This window comes from Pogona vitticeps, chromosome 13 (assembly GCF_051106095.1).
Source record: "Pogona vitticeps strain Pit_001003342236 chromosome 13, PviZW2.1, whole genome shotgun sequence".
Classification (NCBI taxonomy): domain Eukaryota; kingdom Metazoa; phylum Chordata; class Lepidosauria; order Squamata; family Agamidae; genus Pogona; species Pogona vitticeps.
In genome coordinates, this window is record NC_135795.1 from 16,512,377 (window position 1) to 16,537,294 (window position 24,918).

The 24,918-nt window shown below is 40.9% G+C and overlaps 1 protein-coding gene across 6 annotated transcripts in view; it reads right to left on the reverse strand.

Moving 5' to 3' along the window:
* Nucleotides 1–24,918, reverse strand: part of SDK1 (sidekick cell adhesion molecule 1) — a 574,835-nt gene that overhangs the window by 157,964 nt on the left and 391,953 nt on the right. For all 6 annotated transcript variants that reach the window (XM_020802390.3, XM_020802389.3, XM_020802388.3 and 3 more), the window contains 4 exons: nt 23,722–23,903; nt 12,727–12,842; nt 9,143–9,335; nt 2,920–3,018 (listed from right to left, as the gene is read on the reverse strand). In XM_020802390.3, coding sequence (XP_020658049.3) covers nt 2,920–3,018; nt 9,143–9,335; nt 12,727–12,842; nt 23,722–23,903 — 590 coding nt within the window. The remainder of the gene's footprint in view (nt 1–2,919; nt 3,019–9,142; nt 9,336–12,726; nt 12,843–23,721; nt 23,904–24,918) is intronic.

Consider the following 24,918-nt stretch of genomic DNA (forward strand, 5'->3'; position numbering starts at 1 on the left):
TTTGGTTGGCCTATAAAGGCACCTTCTCAATATGAAACATGGAATTCATTTTATGCCATGCAGCTAATCACTGCTTTTCCTTGCTCGGCTTGTATCTCATATTTTTCTGGGTTTTGCACAGACTTACTAGCTTTTTTCTGCTGACATCCCCCAACATGACTACAATGAGGGCTCTTTATTATGGCAAAACATGTTATTCTGTACATTTGTTCCCCCCCCCACCAAGGCCCCATAAAGTGTATCATTTGGCCAACTGATTTGGGCACAAACATTCTAAGACAAATTCTTGTAATTGGAAAATATGCAGGCACTGTGGAATTGTGCAAGGCTGTACAACTATGTTCACAGGACAGGTACTTTAGATTTTAACCCACATTTGAAGAATGGGGTCTTCAGTTCCTAATATTTTACTACAGTGCTGGATAGCTCAGTGGTTTAGGTCTCCAGCCGTAGAGCCAGAGGTTGGGAATCTGATTCCCCACTGCACCTCTTTGACAGGGGTGGGACTCGGTGATCCATAAGGTCCGTTCCGGCTTTGCAGTTCTAAGATTATGATTATTGATCATCATAATAATTATTAAATCTTTTCAGCTATAATAGCTCTACCTTCCGGTCTTCAGGTCTTGTCCTCAAATCTAGATATATTCTTGGGTCTAGCTTAGTCTGGAATTCACCAGCCACCCAAGTCTTGCCACAGTCTATTACATGACAGTGCTGAAAGAAAAACTGCTTGCACCCAGAACTTTCAGAGTTCACTGATTCAGTCAGTAAAGGCTGAACTATATTTTAAAGGCAACTTGTCATTAGAAGAGGGGATTCTTTAAGTGCTTTAAAGTATATGATTGCTGCAGCAGAATTTTTTTTATCATCTGTAGTTTGGAAGCTAACTTCATTTGTAAGACAAAATGTCTCAGACGAGATTATTTCTCTGGAACATTAATGTGATTTCCACTCTAATAACAGGCTGCCTGTAATGTACAGTTTGGGTCTTGATCATCTTAATCTCTCCTACAACACTAAAGTTTCAAGGCAAAACACATAATGAAGTATTTGCTTTTAAAAGGAAGTTCTAAGATGAACAGAAGAAATACAACTTTGGAGCAGACCTTCATAATCTTTTCCCTGCTGTCTGTGGTAGGTGATATGAATGTACTGGGCGAATAGTATTTCGTTCACATTTTAACTTGAGATAAATTCTAATTTGCCAGGGAACCACAGTCCAGTCTCAGGATATGATGGCAGAATTACAACGTCAAAGCTTCTTTCCATAAGAAAATTCAAGATCAAAATGAGCACATAAACAGGCTCTGAGTAGCCAACTCCCAGATAACACACTGCATGTTGTACTAGTAAAAGGAGAACCCATTAAACCAGACAAAAATAAAGTACTAACTAAGAATCAATGTTGCCAGAAAGGAACTGAACATTCAGAAACCGGAAGTCCAAAGCGAAAGATGAATGAAAAGATCTCATTGTCATTAAAAATGGCTTCTAACTTTAAAAGACACAAACTGTATCAGGAAAGTGCTCCAAATAACCAAAGAGGTTGAAAGGAATAAGTTTCTTTTGACTCGGGTCTAAGGAAGGAGAAGAAATGTCCCTTACAGGGTGTCATTAGCACCTTCTCCAAAATCTGAAGCTTAACTGAAACTAATGACCAGAAGAGTTTCAGAAATAATTTTCTGTGGATCTGGAGTAAATTCTGTATGAGAGAGCAGTACATCCAATCACAAACTGTCTGTCTGCATCCAGGCCCTCATAAATCAGAGTTTACCGAGGGAGAGAGGAAGATACTGAAACTTACAATGAGAGCAATGGGCAATTTACCAAAGCTGGCTTGCTCCCTCCTAATGCCCTTTGCGCTTTCCTCTCATTCTGTGTGCTGGAATTAAAAACCAAGTCACAATAAATGACATCCATGCACAGGAGTGATGAAGTAGAAGCCTTCCAAGCACTCTAAGATTTCTAAGCAGCATTGTATAAGGTGCTGAACCATTCAAGGGAAATGAATGATTTTGTCACCTCCCATCTCACCACCTTATCTGAAATGTTTGCCATAAGAAGGGAACTTTTCCTTCCTTATAAAGTTTGCCTGACACATCTTTACGCCTGCATTTTCTCATAAATACAAGGGACTTTTTTTCCCCTCCGTACTTTTTAAATCATTCTACTCAGCTGTGGAGCAAACGACGACTGCATTCCTCCAATTTCTAGGCAAGCACAGGGTTTGTGTGGGAAAAGGCCTGTAGGACAGTCCATCTTTTCCACTCATGGTGGAGGCAGCAGGGATGCTTGCCAAGGTCCCATCTGATTATTTATTTATTTAAAGGCATTTGCAAATTGCTGAGGTCTGAGCATTTCAAAGTAGGACATCAAGCAAAACAAATGATAAGACATGATTTGCTTGGTTAATCAGGAAGCAACAAATCCAGCTCTTCTCCTGTTTGAATCACTGGTATCTTTGTAGGTCATCATGTCACTGTTGTAAGTTTAGCATCTTGATGCCTGGGGACAAATGTCCTTTGAATTTGGGGAGATAGGGTTCCAGCGGACAAGCAGGAACTAAAATGTGGGCTGAGGAGATGGGGAAGCAACATAAATTTAATAAGCACAAAGGGGTACTAGGGAGCCGCCATCTTCCACAGGCAGATTTCTTTTGTTAAAAAAAGAGAGGCCACTGTTGTGTGCTGCAAGTAATTGGCTCTGTAACTCTTGCAATGTGCCTTTGTTGGTTTTTCGTCTTTGGAAAAGGAGTCTCAGCAAGCTTGACTTCTCAGCCAGAGCTTCTCAATAAAAGCTGGCCTTATTGATCACCGCAGTGTAATGCGTCTGGCCACCCCCCTAACCTTTCCTTGTCCTCACATTCCTGTCCCCATTTTTTTGTAAGGTATTTTTTAATGGAGACTCACGGATACTTGCCTGTAATGATGCCATTCTTCTCTATGGGTTCTTGCCAGCTGACCTTGAGCGAGGTGTCCAGAATCTCGGTGAAACTCAGATGCCCGACAGCTCCTGGCCCTGGCAACCAAAAAGGGAAATCGGTTAGCAGAAGAGACCCCATTTAATTTGGATCTGATTCAGGTTCGTGGGGTGAGGGCTGGCAGAATGAAATATCCAGGGAGCGCGAACACAGAAGCACCTCAAGAACAATCAAGACATTACAGAACATTATAGCTACCATGTGTAGCCATTCTCATTATTATTATTGAGGGGAGGGTTAACCCTCCCACCATTTTCATCCCAGCTATTCAAAGGACAAGAGATTGTCAGGAAGAGTTTTCTAGTGCAGACTGATAGATGCTTCTCCTTAGAAGGATGCCTTACTGAGTTCAGTGGAACTTTACCCTTGGCAGATATGTAAAGGATTGCAGCCTTAGCCACACTTTTGCAGTCTCTCTGCCTGGCCTAATTTAATTAATTAATTTCATCAAGGAAAGGCAGGTGGGCTGAATTGTGAAAAGGTACAGCCTCTGCTGTTGCCATAAGCCTGCAGCTATTCCCCCCCCCCGCCCCTGTGTCCTTTACTGACGCTGAACTGATTCTCTCTCTCTCTCTCTCAATCTCTCTCTCTCTCTCTGTAAGAGTCATATTCATTTGGGTAGGGACCTTGTAATTTTGCCAGAGCACATGAATGTCAGATATATTTGCCCAGCCCTTGGGAGATACAGATTCCCAAAGAGCAATTTCAAAATACCAGCTGCACAGTAATGATCTTCAGGAAGCACACGCTACAGAATTTCCTAAGGATTTTTTTTTTTAAGTTGGAGTTCAACTGTTCTTAAAACAGTATTCCCAGGTAGGTAATGGAAATATGTAAAATAGAACAATGTGTGTGCTTTTTTGGTAACAGACACACTGTTTTTGTTCAATACTGATGCTCAATGAAGGCTTCTAGGCAGATTTGTGGTACTTCTGATTTTCCTCTCCTTAAAAGATCCATTAGGAGAAAAGGTTTTGCTCATTTTGTCCTCGCTTCTGATACCTAAAGAAGGGTCACTTTCCTGCTTTGCTGACCCCGGCAGGCAATTCATATTTTGTTCTCCCACTCCATCAGCACTTTGGCCCAAGCCATTATTCCCCTCCAGCTCTGATGAAGAAAATTTACCCAGCTTTAGACAAACCTGCCTCCACCTCCATGTCAATATTTATATTTCTGAGACCATCACACAGATAAGCTTTTGGGCAAAATAGTCACTTGTTCAAATAACCATCTCAGAGATCCATATCCAGGAAATTTCAACCAGATGTCCAGAGCCCTGGGGTTTCTCCAGTTGGTCTGCAACAAGGACTTGGCTGGGTCTCCTGCAGCTTCCAGGCAGGGCCAGTTTCTCTTCTCCCTTTTCAGGCTGCAGTGTGAGAGAAGCTAAGCATTTCTTTTGCTGCTCTGTGGGGCTGGCTGTGAGCATAAAATCTTCCCTAACCAAAAAGGAGAGAATGATGAATGTGGAGCCTTTTCTGTACCACCATGGGACTTACAGAAAGAAACAGCCTAGCAGAGAGAGCTACAGGAGGAAAAGAGGAAAGCGTCCATGTCTAGCTGGAACTGCTGAGTTCAAATGATCTTGTCTAGCACACCTCAATCTAATCCAACAGGAAGCAGGTGTCATAGGAAGTTAAGAAGCTGCTTTAAGAGAAGTCAAACTAGTTTACTAGCTCACTCACTCCATATGATCAGCTCTGGCTGACTTGCTGCTCTCCAGCATCGCAGCCGGAGACCTTTCTCATCACCTCCCTTGAAGCAGAGATACCCAGGAGGGCACATGGGTCTTCTGCAGGCGGTGGGGCTGATCTGCCTCCATGTGATGGTCCTTCCCTTCTTCCTTTTAGGAAAGGATGCAAGAATGCAAGAATAATCCCTCGAACAGCTGGCAAAAGAGGATAAAATAAAAGCAGCAGTAGCACCAGAAAAGAAATGGCCTGGAGCTATGATGGACGGATGTACTTAACAAATACCAGATCAATTGTGCTGGTTTAATGTTTGTCAATAGCATTTTTTTTTTCAAAGCCTTACAAAATCAGATTACTTCTTAAGTAAATAATCCAAGCAACAGTTCTGCCTTGCCCCTCCGGTTTTAAATAAACACATTTAAAGTTAAGCAGCTTTGCAGACATCCAGTAGATAGTCTGCAGTCTGCTTAACATGGAAAGGTTCTGATGGCAGAAAATTTGCTCTATGGGCGGAGAGGCGTCATCCGCCTCTTTTCCAGGGAGCTTCTCCCATGGCCAATTTGTCAGCACTTGGAATCAGACCTCTTTAACATTGAGGCTGTCTCTAAGATTTCTCTTTGCAGCAAGGCTGATGAACAGATGGCTATTCTTGGGACATGGGGGACAGGAAACAACCACACCGAGAAGCTGTCCCAATCTCCCTCATAGTCTGGGTTCCTCTCTACAGCAGCAGGGGTGAGGTTTCAAATGGGAAGTGGGGAATTGATGTGAAGAGTATTTGTACCGCACACTAAAGCAAAAAGCTGCTTCTTCCTGCCCAGGAAAATGACACATCCATGCAAAAACAAATGTGAACACACAAAATTACAAATTGGACATCCTTGCTTTTTTAAAATTTAGAAATACACTAATCAATGCACTGAAAGCACATTAATAAACGAAAATACGGCTTTGAATGGAGTTTTGCTTGGAACGTTAATGATTTAGTCCAGCAGCACCAAATATTCTGGCCCTAGTTTGTGCTGCACAATTACAACCTTGTACATGCAAAATGTTGTAAAATTGCAAGATAGTGAAAGACTGGAAATTCCCTGCCACCAGGGAATGCTACCATTGGCCATTGGCCAGAAAGATCTTCTCTGGCGCATGCCCTGTTGCACTAAATGAAAACCTCAGAAGAGAAATTTGCACATTTTCCATTAGCTAAAGTACGGAGTTCAGAAGATAAATATTCTGAGAGTAGGCAACTATTTAGGAAGAAGGTGCTCAGCCTTCCTTGTATCGTCCCCTTTACCACAAGAAGTAAGAGAGGCAGACAGAACTGTCTTGGTGGTGGTGCCCCGCATCTGGAATGATATCCCTAAGAGCCAAGTAAAATGAAAAATGAACGAAAAGGGGAAAAAAGAAAAGGCACTTTACATTTCTAGGCTTTCTTGATCATCTGGCCTCATTTTATTTTATTTTATTTAGCATTTGCCATCCTGTTCTTCTTTGGTTCCTATGTATTGCTTTTGTTTGCTTACTTTTTTAATTTATATACCTTAAAACCTCTTAGTAAACTATACAGGGGGTCTCTTTGAAGACGGAGGAGTAGGATGCTAATCATCCCTTCCCCAAATGAATGAATGAATGAATGAATGAGAAAGTGGATTACAATCTTCACTGAAGCTTGTGCGGGACTGTCGCTGTGAATTATGCCTGCTACGACTACAAATCTTCCCTGTGTTGACAGGCAGACAGCATGGTTCTTTCTGCCAAAGTTCTGTATCTTCCAAGCTCTCTGAAATAAAATAAGATCTATGTATGCCCAGGCAAGTTGGCTGAGTGTCACCCTCCCAGGATTCTTCCACTGGCAGGCGGCAAGTGCTAGGAATGCAGCAAAAAAAGAAGGGGGGGGATTCATTAAAAAAGGCACAAAAAGGAAGTTTTTGAAATATGCAGGGTGTATTTTAGGTGTGCGTGTGTGAAATCCAATTCATTAAGTGCAGCCTGAAGCACTGCTATTGTCCAGTGTGGACCCGCTGGCGCTAGGACTCCATGCACCGACCCTGGAGACATCTTGTTGCCATGGCATCCACACCTGAGTGACACAGCTGAATCCTCATAGCAATCTCTACAAATTCAGACATGTGGAGGACTCTTGCATCTTCTGTTGATACCTTATTTGTGGTGTCTGATACCTCTCCCTGTTCAACTGGAAGAAATCAGTCAAGCAACAACAGTGTGGAATTGCTGCAATCTGCATCAGTGTAGCAGCTACCCGCATGGAAGACGTTATGGATATTCACAGTATATCCCTATTTCTTCCAGCTGCACTCAAGGAAGCATAGCATGGATCCTTAACCTACATGCCATCCAAGTCCTGGGCAGACCAAGACCTCCTGAACCTTAGCAAGCTTGCTTCAATAGATACTTTTTAATTTTGGCCAGGGGATGTAATTAAGAGGTGGACATTTTTCAGTGTTCTTTCCCCTGAAGCTTGATTGTGTATTTATCAGAAAGATGTATTAGATTTTGGGTTAGGCATGCCACTGAGCATCATAATGTATAAACAGGAGATGCAGAGCTGACAATAAATGGAAAACATTCAGCTGGCAATCACGGTCACCAAATAGGAGTATAAAGAAAACACACTAATCTCTTTGTTTTCACTGATTTTGGTTGACGGTGCGAGGTAATATTTTGGCAAGGCATTTTTCTGCCTCCAGCTAATCATGAGAAAAAGAGCTATTTCTTTTTCTTATCCACATCTATTTTATTTTATTTATTTATTTTTTGGACTTATATACCGCCCCATAGCGCTACAAGCACTCTCCGGGCGTTTTACAATTTTAATTATACAGGCTACACATTGCCCCCCCAGCAAGCTGGGTACTCATTTTACCGACCTCGGAAGGATGGAAGGCTGAGTCAACCTTGAGCCGGCTACCTGGGATTTGAACCCCAGGTCGTGAGCACAGTTTTAGCTGCAGTACAGCGTTTTAACCACTGCGCCACGAGGCTCATCTGCTTAATTTGTGCAAGCCGCCTCTGCACAAAATTAGTCTCTTTTCTTTTGGAGAAGAAAAGCATACACACACACAGCAAGAACAGAAAAACTACCTGAATGTTAAAACGCAAGCCAACAACTGATGTGATGCTTCTTACCCACCAAAGGCCATGTAAGCAAGCAGCTTCATTGCAGTTTTTCAGTCTACATTATTAATATTAATGTTTTAGTTGTCTTAAAGCATTCATTCTACAAAATTTGCTTAATTTCGGCAGCAAATCATCTTATTCTGAAAGTTTAGTCAACTGCTCCACGAACTTTTGCAATTCCTTGCTGTTGTGCAAGAAAGACGAATAACAATCTACCTCCTTCCTCCTGGGTGTATATTAATCATACATTTTCAGATAAGAATCTCCACTCCCCATTTTATGATGTCTCACCATGTAGATACTTGGGCAGACACATGCTCCTCTTTTCTGTATTGCGCAACGTTGCTTGTATCTATCAATCAGTCAGCTCAGGCATTCTCAGTGGGAGCCATGTGGCCCCCCTGGGGGACCCTGGCACCTTCGAAGAGGGGCATAGATTCATCTGCTCATGTTGTATCCTTGTTTGCACATAGGCCAAGGCTTTCCTTGTTTGGCAGGGGCCCTGGAACCTCAGAAGAGTTCCTAAAAGGACCATGGCCAAAAAAAGGTGGAGATCGGCTGAGTTATCTGATTAATATAATACAGTAATATAATAACAGTTGATTCATTAGAAACAGTTTTTAAGAAGCAAGCACTTACCCGGGCTCAGTTGTCCAAAGGACAGAACTTCCCCATGAGAGAACTAGAAATTGTTTATAACTATGCACTGAATACCCTTGCAGCACAAAATAGATTGCACCAAAAATACAAATTTGGGGGCTGTGGTGATTATTTGCTTTGGTTAATTGATTCATGAATGGCTCCAGATTAATTAGGAAGGCTTTGGGGGGGGGGTACATGGACTTAGTTCATTCACACCAGCTGTTATGGAGAAAGCTGGAATTACTTCAGAGCAATCAAGGTGCTCCGTGACTAAAGAATGTTGTTTAAAGGAAGGCTGAAGAAGCTGGAAACATATACTGTAGTCTGCAGAAGAGACATCTGAGAGGTAACAGAAGGATGTTTGTAAAGGACCTGAAGGATCATCAGATGAAAAGGGGACAAAGGCCTGGTCTCTGATCTCCCCAAAGGACTGAGATAGGATTAATGCCCTTAAATTACAGGAACTTTAGGGCAAACATTGAAACATCTTCACAGTACATGCACATCAATAACAGAACCAGTGACCAAAGAGAGAGGGGAGGTGGTCTCTCTCACTCACAATGGTTCAATCAGAGCTTGCTCAGCTATCAGTGGGCTTGTGATAAATCATGACGGAACATCAGTTTGAACCAAATGTCAACAACACTCAGCCGAGTCGAAATCTTTTAGTGGACAAGGGATACCCTATACTTACTGTCTTCATGAGTCTTGATGAGCTGCAGTGGACTTCGTGGACCATCGCCTGGGGTGGTGAAGCAGAGAATTGAGGTGTAGTAAGCGGTAAATTTCTTCAAGTTGGTTATGTAGCCACTGTGAACCCCATGAAAGTCTGGAGTAATCGTGACTGTGGTCATAGTTTCTGGTGCATCTGTCGGCCAGGCCAGGAGCTAGAAAGGGGGAGGAGGAGAGTTGATTTAAAAGGAATTGAAACCACTTTGAAGATGGTCCCTTCACAGTGCAATACATTCTACCACTAGCATCTTGTATGGCCAATTTTCAAAAGACAAACAGAATTGTCACCAGCATGGGTACATATCTATAGACTTAATCTTTATTACTGTGATAGCTGGAAGGACTTGCACATTACTTCCAGCTACAGACAGATAATCTTCAAAGTATGTACTGCAATAAGTATTTTAAAAAAATCTATGGTAAATGTTAACAGCTTAAAGATTTAATGATTTACATAACAGTGTCAAAGCACCACCCCTCCTGCTTCCAAAGGGATGAATGATCACATGAACAAGATTGTGAAAATAAAAGCCTATACCAGCAACGTGAATTCAGCTCAGTGCTAGAGAAAAGTCAGCAAGTCACTTTCCCAGAGAGTTTCAGGTGCAAGAAATCTGGGGACAACAGACATGTGAGAAAGAGGAAAGCCAGATCTGCATGCCTCTTCATGGTGGTGCTCATTCTGCGATTATAGCCAGGCTGACAACACATTGAGAATGATGCCATTGGAAAAGGTCCTGGAGCCAGAGGTGACCAACACAGAAAAAGTCTGTTGTGTTGCTCTGCACTATGGATGTAAATCCCTACTAGTCACATTAGTGCTTTGCATGGAAGCACAAGACAGGGAACACATAAAACACAGCAAGTATTTTGATGCTCATGACAAGAGAATAAGAACTCTCTCTCTCTCTCTCTTTTTTTTTTTACACAAAATAATGTCACACAAACTGACAAAAGCCCTTGCTTCTCTGCTTCTGGTAACAAAAAATCTGGAGCTGACCCCACCCAGGGAGAAAAATGCTCCAGTTGCCATGCAAAACATGCTACTTTTAAAGCATGATTCAGCACAGGTTCCTTGCTATTTGAACTGAAGTCGAGCAGGAAGAAGGATGATCTGTCAGGCCCATTAGAAATTGGTACGCTGATTACTTTTATCGCACAGCAGTAGCAAACAGCCCAATGTGGCCTTTTAATTGCTGTTAATTGATGCTAAATGATCCAAAGAACAGGTAAACAAAGCCTAAAGGGGGAAAGAGGAGGGCTGTTTAGTCAGGGCAAAGGCACACCCATTTTGCTGGCTACTGGGGATCTGTATATAAAACAAGGGTGTTCCCCTCAAAACAAACAAGCAACAATTGTTCCACAGGAATGTACCATTGGGTTTGCTTAGATGGGTTAAAGCTGGGTCTAAATGTCTGCCGGTGGCTACCAGAGAGAGCTATCTGCTATACTTTACCCACAGCCCCATACACATGTAGATATGCAGGTCTGTTATTAGAAATATCAAATCTTATGTCCTCCAAGATCATGGGCAAGGCAGACAGAAGCCTGACCAGCAGTGTCATAACATTCAGATGTCAATCCAATGCACTCAAGCCATAGGCACTCGGAAGTGGTTTCTTGGCAGTTCAAGGGAACGCAGATTGTTCCTACCCCCTTGTCTTACTCAAGGTGCTGAAAGATTCACTGGAATTTGAGCACATTTCAGCAGAAACAATTTCATAAAGCCAAACAGGCAGCCTTGCTTCTCTTTCCTAAATAACATATCTGAAATACAGTGGGAACGTTCGCATGTCAGTAACTGTGTTGTTATGTTTCTTTGCTTCCCAAGAGTTTAGCTTTGCTCAGGACCTCAAAATACAGCTGAGTGCATTTGCCATAGAAACGTGCAATGGGTGGAACCCACTTGGCAAGCAAAAAATTGACTACTGGTAATTTGTAAATCATTACACAAATTATGTAGTACAAGAAAAATATGATAGAAATGTCCTTCCCACATTTTCCATGTTACAGTTTTTTTAAAAAATCCTGTAGCTGCAGAGCCATTTTGGTCTACAGGGATTAAAGAGGAAGCAAAAGAAAGAAAAAAATGTTGACAGCTAAAAGCAAAGATATTACTATCTCTTGGCAAGCGTGAATCAGCCTTTATACATGTTGGAGGAAAATGCAGATTAAACAACAGAGTGAGTATAAAAACAACCTTTAAAAACCAACCTAATGAAGGATTTGAAGTCCATTGTTTCTAAGACTAAAACCCATTATCCTGGCCTTAAGTCTGAGGATGTTTACTCTGGCATACTTTTCATGAGGTTAGAGTACTATTTTTGCAGTTCATGATTTGGGTGATACGGCACTAAGCAGCTGGATTTTTGGAGCTCCTTGGACTTTCTTAACTAGGACCTTTCTAAAACCCATCAATATGATTTTCATGGTGCATCAGGCAGAGTGCCTTGAAAGTCTCTGGTGCATTTCAGCTGTGTCCGTGGAGAACAGTGGCTTTGTGTGGTGGGTACACTGCTCCCTGGCTGTGCCCATAAAATGCTTCATATATGGCATCAAGCATGACAGGAGAGGAGGAAAAAGAAGGATTATTCCCACTAGGGTGGCTGCATGTACCAAAGTCATTATTATAAGTTCTTACTTTGGGGTAGATTGCCCAGATAATTGTTGTGGTGATTAAGGCTGATGGAAGTTGTTATTTAAAGCATCTGGAGGACAAAGGGTTAGACAAATATGCTATAGGATTATATGAGAGATGGGGGAAATCTCTGCCACTTCACCACCCCACAAAAGTACATCAACAACTGTGGAAAGAGCTGAACTACAGCAAAGACTTGCTGCATTCTCCCAAAGAACCTGTAACTATCTTGTTATGACTAGAAGTATTTTAACCCCATCCTTCAGTTTTTAGACTCTTCAAACAGGTTACAATTCAATGCACAAAACAAAACTGTTAATGTTAAGAATATCAAATCATTCATTAAGCAAGTTCACAGAGCACCAAATACATCTTGGCCAAAAATGGGGATTCTTTTCATTTTCACATTTTGCTTGAAGATTTTCGGTGAAGGGACCATGTGGGCATTCCATAGGAGAGGTGGTAGAAATATGAAAAGCTCCTCTTCATCATGTTCCTTACTACCACTCCCCACTATCTGGAGACAAGGGAATGCATGGCATGGCCTCAGTTATTTGAAGTTTGAATGCCCAGCTGTGGATTGGAGTTCCCAGGGTTTTAATCCCATGTCTCCCAGAAAAAGGGCTAATCGAAATCAACCACAGTTTGTGTGGCTGCTGGAATTCAGTGTATAAACCAGGGCATGTTGCACAGTGCCATAGCACCACCAAAATAAGGGGGCTGACAAACCACTTCTAAGGACTTTATGGCTAGAAAGCCATGGAAGGGGTCATCATAAATCAACATGACAGCACATAATTTTAATTTGTTTATTTGAAAGCCAAGTCTCATGCGTGGAGATAGTCTTTTGCACATACTCATAAAATCTGCCTAATTATACCACTATAAGTGTATTTTGATATGCAAACCTTGTATCCTTGATTGATCCCGTTGATGAACTGTTGAGGAGGAGGATTCCACCAGAAGTGGATGGTGGTTGAGTTCACAGCTTCTGTCTGGACATTCTGTGGAGGTGCAGTAGGCACTGTGTAATACCAGGCAGAAAGGCGACAAATAAAATTGATTGCAGGCAGGGATAAGAAATGGAAGAAAAGAGGTGAGAAAGAAGAAACCTTTAGCTGCCATTCACAATTCAAAGGAAACAACAGTGGTCTGAAAGGAGACCTGTGATTTATGCTTCTGATACCTGGTAGTGACTTTAAAAGGTGCTTAATTGGGTTATTTCTCATTTTCTGTTGGAGATTCCTTAAATGGCTCTTTTGGCTTACTATTCTACACATGAGCTTTCCCCCCCAAATCTAAGATGATGAGGATGATGGATGACTACATATCTCCCAATTATCCATTGGCTATAATGGGAATCTCTAGCTTCAAGAGGAAACTCTCAAAGCAACTTCACAACCCTTTTCGGTACACAAGCAATTTATCGTGTGTTCATAGTTGTATTGCAGCACTTTTCTTTGCTTTTAAAAATAATAATAATAGCAGGACTATGACACCACAGTATCAGATAAAAGTCAGAACATGTCTGCATATCCACTTAGCAGTAAGTCCAGTGATGGTTACTTCCAAATAAAAGTGCATAAGGTTGCAGTCTAAATTATACAGCTTCAAACAAATAACACAGGTGCAAGAAAGTAAAGAGATATATTCTGTCATGAGAAAAATAAAAAATCCACAATAGTTGAATTAGGCCATATTAGGCCCACCAGAAGATCACAAAAATGTGAAAAGTTTAAGATTTCTGGATCTCTTCATCAGTCAAGATGTTACAAGATACAAGTTAGGAGAAAAATAAAGAATTGTTATTAACTGGTGGAATTTGCATTTTTAAGATATAATGGGGGAAGGAGGACTCAGTAGACATTTCCATTAGATACATGAAAAAAGAGAGTTGATTTCCCCTCCATTTTAAACTGCCTCCACAGTATAAACTTATGTTGTTATAGATACTTCACTGTTAATACCATGTTTCATAAAGTAATTTATTTGTTCATTATAAGAGTCATTGAAGAAAAGAAAAAAATAAAGTATTTTAAGCATAGTTAAAATATCCAAGTTAACCTACTATCTGCTTATATACATGGTGTCAAGTTGGAACTGACTTACAGTGGCCCTATATGGGCTTTCAAGGTGAGATATTTAAGGAGTGTTTTTGTCCAGTTCCACTTCTTCAGTTTCCATGCTCAAGTGGACACTTGAATTGCGATCTCCAGAGTCCTAATCCATTATTCTATTTACTACATCACATAGAGTACCAACTTATTGCCTACTCATGATTTAAACAACAACAAAATGTGGCTTCGGTTTATTAAGCACAGTAGACACATCATGCAAACCAATGGTGAATAGCTAGAATAGTGCTTGGCAAATTGTGTCCCCAAGTGACTTTACGTGGTGCACTTAAACCGCTACATAACTTTCATTGTCCAAGAATCTATGAGAAGAAACAATGAAAGAACCAGAATATTATGAATATCCATTTTCTGTGTCTGCCCATATTTAGCATAAACAACCTCTAAGAGGAAAAGTGATGATAACCTGTATCCTATAATTGGTAACGATTTCTCAGCCAGATAACACCTCTCCCGTTGGTCATCTGCATTGTTAAAGTGAGAGTGAGCTATGTATATACAAGACTGGAGTAACAGAAGTCATTTATCACTTCAGTTCTACCGCCCGAAACTGATTCCCCAACTCACGACACGTATGATTAATCACAACACTTCGGGGCATTACAACCCTTCCTGTGCGACTCACATACTTAATGGGGTACATCATCCTGAGGATGTCTTTAGAACTAGGTTGAAATATTAATAATGGTAACCTGTTGACATAAAACATTCCTCGTGGTTTTCAAGAGCTGATTGAAGCTGGTTTTTCCTTTATAAAGCAAACATCTTCCTAGTCTTCTAGATTTTTTTAAAAATCTTTTGTTGTTGTTGTTTTTGTTTCTGACCTCCCCATCCTCTGCAAGTGGGGAGACCATCAAAGTTCCCAGCCTTGGATGGCAATAGGATGTGGGACCTTTCAGCCCTCTTTCCTCTGAGGAGGCACACATGCCCTCGCCCTTTGCACAATTTTCACAATTCATGTAACTTGTGCAACAAAAGTGAGAAGCCTGAGAGTTGCAACCTGAGGCATGACACGACTTCCCTGATATTTCAGTGAGAAGACAAGAGATCTTGAACACTAGGAGGATATTTTCTTGATAAAATCAACCAATCAATGCAAGTCCTCTAAGATCAGGCCAGGAGCACCTTCTGAAGGTGCCATCCCTGAAAGAGGTGAGGGGGGTTGGCATACTGAAATAGGGCCTTCTCGGGTGTTGTCCCCCAACTTTGGAACGCCCTCCTTATAGAGATCCGCCTGGCTCTGACACTTTTGGCTTTTCAGCACCAGGCAAAGACCTTTGTTTACCCAGCATTTTAATTAAATAGTATTCTTTAGCTGGCCATTTGAGCAGCAGGATTTATTAATATTAATGTTTTAAAGATTGTTTTTAATATAGGATATTATTATAATATTACCTATTTTAATGGTTTTAATGGTTTTAAAGTTTTAACATTGCTGTACGCTGCTCAGACACCACTGGTAATGGCACGGCTAAAAAAAATTTGTAAATAAAAAATAAAATAAAAGTGGAATGCGTCACTCTGTGTGTGTCTATGTGTTGTGAGGAGGGTATAAAATAAGTCGCACAGAGTGATTTTCAATATATGAGGTGGAAATAATCATTAACACAATTGGACCATTATCAGCCCAGTCCTAAACATGTCTACTTAAAGCAAATATCACTGTGCTAAATGGGACTTACTCTCAGATACATGTAGACAGAACTGTAACCCTGATTTGCATAATTTAAGTTACACAAATTGAATTGATTTACATTAATCAAAGGGGAAGCTCTTTGGCGCCCCTTGAAATGAATGGGAATCATTACCCTTGGGCAACTCAGTTTCATTTCAGGGGAGCATGTACAAGAAAACTTTCCTGGGATTTCTGCCCAGGATTCAGATCTGCCTCCTGCTGAGACGCCATTAAGGTTGCCCGGTTGTTGCCACTTCTGCTGTACAGAGTGCATTTGTTAAGTAGGAAACATGGCAGTCCCAGTTATGGGGAAGTAAACCCTCTGGTAGGAGGTGACTGTCAGAAGTTTTGCCTCCATAGGGAGGCCTGTCTCACACTTTGAAAAGAAGGATGGCTTTCCAGCAAATGTTAGGCTGAGCACTCTGAAAGCGTTTCACACTGTGTTTCCCTACAGAAGTCATTCTTAAACATTTTCCTGCTGCTGGCGGACTGCACCTCTTTGAGTTATCACCTTCTTTGAAAAATCTGAAGGACTTTGAGGCAAAGGGAGCTCTACCCTTAGGGACTGACACTTGTAAGAGACCTCAGAATCTCTTAAAAGGGTGTCATATGCAAAGAGAGTTGCTTCTGCAGATAACCCTTCGCTTTGGAAGCTTTTACGAAGTCCAGAGAAAGATCCAGAAGTACTTATTTGCGGTGCTCACAGTAATATAGCACATTCAGTGTCATTTTTATGTATTTTAAAAGAGAAAACATGCAGCGAAAGGGGAAGAAGCCAGGATAAATAATAAAAGATACTGTTGCAAGAATGGGGAAATATGGAATTTTGATGGAAAAGGAATGAACCCACTGAAGTCATAGTTCACAGTTTAGATGATTTCTGTAGAGAAAATCAACTTCTGAATCTCAATGCATGCATTTAAAATGTGGATAAAACCAACAGGCTAATGTACTGAAACTTCTTTTGCATGCAAGAGTACAAAAATCTATATTAAATGATTGACCAGCAACTACCATATAAAATCTGTGGCATGTTCCAGTTACAAATAAATGTAAATATGCCAATTGGTAAGCCAATATTCTGTGTGCATGGCACATGACAGTGCCAAATTTTGCGCTGCTGGAAAATGTGGTCTTTCCAACCATAGTATAGGATTTTCATATTCTACCAAATGAGAAAACTTTCTCTGGATATGTGTGACATTCAATATCTTGTGACAAGTTTGAGGAATTCCTCAAATTTAACAGCAATGTTGGCATAACAGAACCAATTTTTACATTCTTCTTGGTAAAGTTCACTTAGCTGGAAATGCATTAAAACCCAGCTGCTCAAACGGCAAGTTAATATGTAGCATTCTAAAACTGCTTTTAACAGAAAAGGTCAGGAAGGCAGAGTGAATAAGAGCCATTAAATGGACTCAGGCAGCAAGGTAATGGGAAAAGGAGAAAGAATTTAAGCTAAGCATGCCACTTCTGTGCCTTGCTACTTGTGAATATGCAGAGAGTCAGAAGAGCAGTTTTATAGATAGAAGCTTCCTGAAAGCTTGAAAGGCCTTCAAATGAGCTCTTCACTTCTTAGGACGTCAGAATCTTCTTTTAAGCACGGCAGAGTGCAGGTGTGTGCCACCTTCTGTGGATTCTTTTCTCCCAAACCTCAAGGCCTTAATATAAAATTTAATATGGTAGTACTTTACACCTCAGTTTTAACCACATCAATCTCATGGATTCAAGGGACCTTGACATAATTTCCTTTCAAACCAGGATGCTTACTAAGAATGCAAGCTTAAAAGTGCACAACTATAGACAGAAGTCTGCTTTCCAGACCATCTCTTTGGGTCAGAGGCAAAGTTGTGTATATGACCTATGCCTGTTCCTTCTGTTGTGTAATTTAAAAGTAATTTGAAATTTCTGCCATTCAGAAGATCACTGCAGAATTTGTATATGGGTTTCTGTACTACAAACCCAAATAATCTACAGTATTTGACATCACCTGCCCTCTCTCCAGAATCTAAGATTTCTTTTAAGGAGTATTGGAAGGTTTGCAACAGGGGTAAGAAGTCTTGGGCCCTTCAGATAGTATTTGAGTGCATCTGAAACTCTTGACTGCATCAGCCTTTACCAGCACAGTCAATGGAGTTAATCCAAATAATAATAAAAATAATAATCCAAATAATACTGGCCATATTTGCCCTCTAGCAAATGTTTCAGTATACTAACTAAACAAAACTCTGATTTCTGAGAGCTCTTTGGGAAAGCTACACTGAAGTCCGTATAAAGTTGGTTTAAGATTTTTCATAGTTAGAAATACAAAAAGAGCTGGAATCATTCACTTTCCAATGGAGAACTGAAGAAACATATGATGACAAAAGCCAACAGGACATGGACCATACCATGTTAAACCATTTTTGTTCCAGAATCATTTGAAAACCAGTCATAGTACTGTAGACCAAGCCAGAGAGAACAGGAAGATTTGGGCACCTGCACCATGATAAAGTTGTAGAGTTGGAGAAGGCAATCATTTTAGCAAAGTTGCTCTGAAGTGTAACAGTTAAGCCTTGCAGCTTAGCTTCTGATCATCTTGAGCTGTGAGCCATAATACAAACAGGACATTGCTTACTGCCCATACAGTTTTATCAACTTTATCTGAACAGCTTTCTATGGGATGGGTCACATGACCATTGCTTATGTGGCGACATCAGAATTTCAGTGCTTTTTGTCGTGCTTGGTTCCTGACAGGTTTTCCAAAGTAGGCAAATATTCCACGAAAAACGACTTTGGAACTGATAGCTCTGTCCTCATCTACTGCTATCTGATATAAACTAGATGTGAATGCAAAGATGGATCCACAAACCGATTCTGATTACACACAAAGATCCAAATTTGCTTCAGCATCAGAAGTCCACAAATGTACAGTGAGGGGAAACCATCCACATACCACAGTTGGAGAAGGATCGCTATGTTTTCCTAGCACAACATTCAGACATCTCCCTGGACAAATTTCATGCGAGAGTGTGATCTAAGACCTGAATGGAGTTCAGCATATACCATGGTCACACTGTTCTATATGCCAAGGACATGTATCAGTCTCAGGAAATATCAAAAGGAAACAGCTGTAGCTGTTAAAAGCCTTAATGAACTGCAGCAAATACTTGTAAGGTCAAAGAGTTGTGATGAACACATTTCAGAGAAAGCTTTCTAGATTCAGAGAGAGTAACCTCCTCTAACTCAGGAGCAGACTGCTTTAATGCTGTGCCAACAAGCCTCTGCAAGGAAAGTAACTGAAAACATAGTGTTAGCATTGAATAACTAACAGCATCAGTGGCGAGAGATTCTGTCTTCCTAAGCATTCCATGGTAAGGCAACCAACCCCTTTAGATGGTCTCCAAGCCCTAAAACATAAATTTTGTGGACTGTACCTCCCCCATGATCCCTGAGCTACCATGACTGACTGGGGACTCTGAGAGAGGTAGTAAACAAAAGAGCAGTGTTTCTGAACTCTGAGACTTCCTTGCAGGGACCATGCATCTTGTATGCAGAAGGTTACAGCACCTTCTGTTAAAAAGGATTTGACAGCAGGCAATAGGAATCCTTTCCAGCATGACAACAGTCCAATGGAGAACAGAGGCAGTAAAAGAGCCTCTAGAAGCATTTCCTCATCTTCTAATTACCAGTATGACAATGCAAAAAGAAAGGCAGAAAGGTGAAATTGCCCCACGCTTCTACTCCACAATGTATCCACAGTACCTTGTGGCTTCTTTGCCTTTCACCCCTCTTACCAAATTCTGTCTCTTATGCTCTCATCCTGAGTTACAGCATTGTTTGTTGTACCTGGAACTGGAAAATGGTCACAACCAGCAATGGCCTGGACAGTTTCCAACTACAAAGCAATAAAGGGAAGCCCATCATTTCACTGTGAGATGCGGGCATTAATAATCTCTCAAATGAGACTAGGTCCCAGCAACTTGCTCCTTGGCTGGCCCCTTTCCACATCAAATAGAGAAGGCTTTGGAGAAGAAAGCCTAATCATAGACCATTCAATAAAGCCCTCATTAGCACACAGTAAGGCCCATATTGGAGCCATCCATCCACATTAAGAAGCACTCACATAAAAACAGACTACAAATGTCCAGCTTTTAATCTACAGCCTACAACTATCTATCAAACAGTTAAAGATCCTTGCCCAGGAACGTGAAGGGTCCTTTGCACTCCCTTGCATTTTAAACACCCTTCTCTGTCAATCTTTTAATGCAGAATAGACCACTTTCAGTTTATAACTCTGAATTTATATAAATGACTACAGCCAGCTGGTCAATAAAAGATGATAACAACGTCACACAATATTAGGTAACCTGCAGAGGAGCCCATGGCTGGTGTTAAGGAAAAGGAACCAAAGGTCTGAGATGCTGAAGGAAACAGTTTAGGTGGTGGGACCACAGGAAACATCAAAAGGATGGGAATGTCACGTCTTAAAGATCAGAGGAAGAATATGGTTCAAATTAAAGCAGGAAAGGAACATTACAGTAGGCAAACGTCTTAATTTTTGTAGGCTGATCTTTCCTGCTTTAAAAAAAAAGAGAAGACGGCATCAAAAGCGGGTGGGTGGGGAGCAGTGACCAAGGGCAGCTCCAGGGGCCATAGATTAATGAATCATTCCCAGTGGATTCCAAATACATCATTGGGGGAAACTATCTAATGGCTATGTAGAACCAGAATTAATGGAACACCAGAAAGAAACAGCGTTCTGTTTATTTCGGTTAATTTAAGGCAACATGGCAAATATCTGGAAAGCTTTGATTTCCAAGGAATTTTAATACTGTATATAATTCCACACCTACTTTTAAAGAGATTAAGCCTAGGATTAGGCAGAAGTATTCAGTTTTGATCTTTCCTTTCTTATTCATGCAGCACACGGGGAAAATAGGGTGGATATTGCAGAGTGTTGAAAATGGTTCGTGAATTGCAGTTAGTTCAGAGCACAACTTCTAAGCCATGGACTGGAAATGGGTGTTGGCCTCACATCTCATCAGTGCTCAAACCTCTCTGCTGTCCCTCTATTCGCTATTCAAAGGGCTGGAGCTTACCTCAAAAGCATGGCATGAGGGCCAGCTACTTGATAGATTGACTGCCAACCACCATATTGATCTGCTGATCATTGAAGTCATCATCAGAGGTTCACCTTTAGGCCCTTCTGCTTTCTGGCAACTGGGAAGTAGAACTTCTTGGCTCCATCTATGGAAGACTCTCTTCAGAACAGCAGCACTATATTTTATTTTATTTTAATTGTAGGCAATCCTGAGTTTATGTAAGAGTGTTTATATATGTGTCTCTCTCTGTGTGTACTTTAAGAAGAATCATTCTATAAGTAAATCCACTATATGCTTGCCCTGTGTATCCTACAGTACTGTACTTCCAATGCACTGTACAAAACCAGGCCAGAGATGTTACATTGCTATATGGTATAAAGAAAATAAGAAAAATCTGTGCCAAGGCCAGAACAAACATTCATTTAGCCATGTATTTACTTCCTACAATAGGCAAGCTGATGCCTCTAGGAAAATCCAAAGCAGAACTGATGTACTGAATCACTGCTATTGTTGCAGTTGTCATTAATGATGGTAGTATGCCACTGTCAACAGCGGAGGTAAAGATTTTTCCCAAATGCATCTATTTTTTGTCTCAACTGGATGAGAAACCTCAGTGAGGAATTTGAAGGATTCCCTGCCTGTAGGAGACAGCACAACAGAGTGCTAGTTTTTCTTCTTGACATCATTTCTGTAATTGTATGGAAAAATAAAACCTGTCCCCCCCCACCCAAACTAGTGCCCTTACTTTTGAAAAGAAAAGCACAGATACACAGAGCAAGCACGGAATGGCTAATTATGGGGAATGAATGAGAGAGAGAGAGAGAGAGAGAGAGAGAGAGACTGAGACTTCCATACCAGTATTTCTAATCTATTACTTGTGCCATTTTGATTAATTTGTGCAAAAATGTTTGTTTGTTTTTCTCTTATTGAACTCCACACTATACTTTGCCCTCTTACAGAGATAGGAGAATGATATTGTGGTTCCGCTTCCTTGGTTTGCAAGGGTGAGACAAACATTGATTTATATATCCTTCTGGTTAACATTCTCTGCTGGACCACTGTAGAACAAAATACTGTACTTTGGGGCATCAGCAGGCAAATGCCCTCAGTCAGCCACCATCAAACACTATCTTATCCATTCATATTGTTTACTCTGCATGTACAACAACAGCAACTCCTCCCTAGTTAAATTTAAGCTGATCTTGTACCTAGGTAAGTGCTTTGAAGGGTCGGCAGTTCACTAATCCATCACATGGCACTTGTGTTTCTTCTCTCACTTTCCAAAATAGAGAAACAAAAGCCTTCTCTCAAGGTAAACTGAATTTTATCATGCAGTAATATTGCTCACTTATTCCCAGTCAGTATTGCAAAACCGTAACTGATTATGAAGTAACTGATGTACTGTATCCCAAATGGAACATTTTAATAGCTGTCTTGCATTTTACAACCCACTAAAGCAAAGGCCAGGACGCTGCTTACTGCTCAAAATTCAGAAGTGGCCTGCAATTTGGGGGGAATTCTCAGAAAGAGTGACAGCTTCATTTTAAGTAGCAAGAGGTTTTCAGAGATGAAGTCTAGGAGGTATCCTAGAGCAATGAGGTCAAAAAGGACACCAAACTTTGGAGTCACTAAGCTAGATTTTAGCAACCATTTTATCTGAAAGATGAAAATATTACAAAACAAGAGGAAATGACCCTTTACTAGTGCCTGCCCTGTACTGTGCACCATCAGAACAGCAATGTGGAACTTTTCAGGCATCCTCAGGGTTTAGAGTGGTTCTGAGCACCAAGGCTTTCTTGTCAAGGGTTCAACAAAATTTCCCATTCGGGCTTGAACTTTTTTTGAGCCCATTCTGAAGCACTAAGATAAAAACAGACTTCAGCTATCCAGCCACAGCCAACTACAACACATTCAGCAATTTGCTCTAATGCAGTTTGTTTGATATTGTGTGATGTTGTTACCATCGTTTGAGCTCATAACTCTGGCATGTTTCTGTGTGCTTCTCAAGTTTAACCACAGACATGGTCCAATTCCTGGTTCAGTCCTTAGCTCACTTCTGACTGTTGCTTAGGCCTCAGCCCTTCCATCCTCGACCTAGTACAGCCACCTTGCATTTTGGTTACTGCTTTAAAATTCATGAGGAACGGTATGTATGTGTGTGCTTCTCTCAGTTCGTCTGTGGCTTCTACAAGTCATTGTGAAAAACATGGTGAACAACACAATGGCCCAGGAAGTGGATGGTAGAGATAACAGCTTCTGGTCTCTAGTGCAATAATGCGGCTTCCTGATTAGAGACATTTTTAGTGAATTAAAACAGTCCATGTATTTAAAACACCATTCCTTATTGACCTAAGGAATTAAGACTAAAATAGAAGAATGCTACTTCTGGATTCAGGCATAGTCTGCTTAGAGTAAGGCCCATTAAAACTGTGGAAATGTAGTCATTTAAGTTTTTTAAATATTCATTTGGCCTATTCTAGGGTGAATCCAACACTTTTTAATCCTCCCAGTAAGATCACCTATGTACGAATGTGCAACGTTTTGTGTTCCATATTATTTTTAATTAGCCAAACTGTTCTTCGTGAAGAATTCTGAAAACTTGTTGTGTTTCTACACCAATCATAGCTGGTATGCCTTTGTATCTGAATGTATTGGCAGTCACATAGAAGGTACAAATGGGGAATGATCAAACAAGATAGAATGAATGTAAAACCAAAAGGCTGCATGAAAATAGCACAGTGGTTCTTTAAGCAACAAACATCAACTGTTTGGCATGGTACGCAGGGTATGGTAAGTTGCGAGTGGCGCAGATTATATTCTTCATGTACTTGTGAGAAAACAGCCCATTATCATCGCCCATTTCCCTCCCTGCCCATATTTAACTTCATCCAATTCTGCAGTCTGGCCAGAGGCAGCGTAAGCCCATGAGCATTCAGAAAATATCCCCCTTGCAAACTGCCAACACTATTTCAAAATCACAGGCTAGAAGCGATTCAGACCAAAGCTCACCTCCCTGCAAAGTGTATTCGGTAACAGCCCTGCTGAAAGATCCCAGGCCAGCTCCATTGTAAGATGCCACCTGGATTTCATATTGGGTCCAGATGATCAGGTCTTTTATCAAGCAGTAGTTAATCTCTGCACTCGTGATGTTCTTGTACTGGTACTCTCCAGGGAGACCTGCCAGGCGATACCTAGAAAAGACAGACAATCACTGCAGCCAGCTGAAAAAATTTAGTTATCGAAATGCAACTGGCTACCAAAACAAGTTCTTTTTGAAAAATGAATTCTGTCCTTCCCCTGCATCTTCCCCTTTGCCAGCCCGGAATTCGTTAGAATCTCCATGGAGAAAAAGCTCCCCATGGTTGGCTTAGTACAGCTGTTCTCAAACTTTTGTTTGCCACAGCCATAAACAGAATTTGAAAGAAATATTGGCCAAATCAGCATTGTATAATTTGTGTAACAAGCCCTATAAGGTGGTGTGTGAAGAATTGCTTCCAGTCTGTGGCCCTCTTCAAAGGTACCTGGGTTCCCCCAGGGAGTCATATGACCCACATTGAGAATGCCTGGTTTAGTACATGTGGAACTTAAGGAAGCCAGTGAAAACAGACAAGCACTCTGCTCCCAACATCTTCGCCCCAGAAAGCATTCCCGGGGAGGCTGCAGATTTGGTGGATCCAATACACCTCAATTGCTACGAGACCTTCAGGGCTAATATTAGTTTTGAATGGACTGGTATACTCTGCTGCTTTGAAATGTCTTTTTAGTAGTATTTATTTTAATTACTGTTTTTCTATAATTTTTAATTCTTTTCAACATTTATATACTTACTGCTTTTAGTTTTTAAATATTGTCTTTTTAATGATGTAAGCCACCATGGGTCCTTTTAAGAAGAAAAGCAGCACACTTTGATTTGACTTGATTATTCAAGTTGAACTAGGTATTTGAAAGGGTGCATGTGTCAGTTTACAATACACACGGGTTGGGTATTTATTACAATAAAACCATAGAAGAAACAAAACAAGTAAAGAGTCTGATGGTGTCTTACAAACCAGCACGTTTTATTTGGCATCAACTTCCGTGGACTGTAGCCCATTTCTTCACACGCATGGAGACCCCTTCAACAGAATAAGAGGTTGCAATCCACAAAAGCAGCACCCCCCGCAAATAATGATGATGATGATGATAATAATAATTTAAAAAAACAAC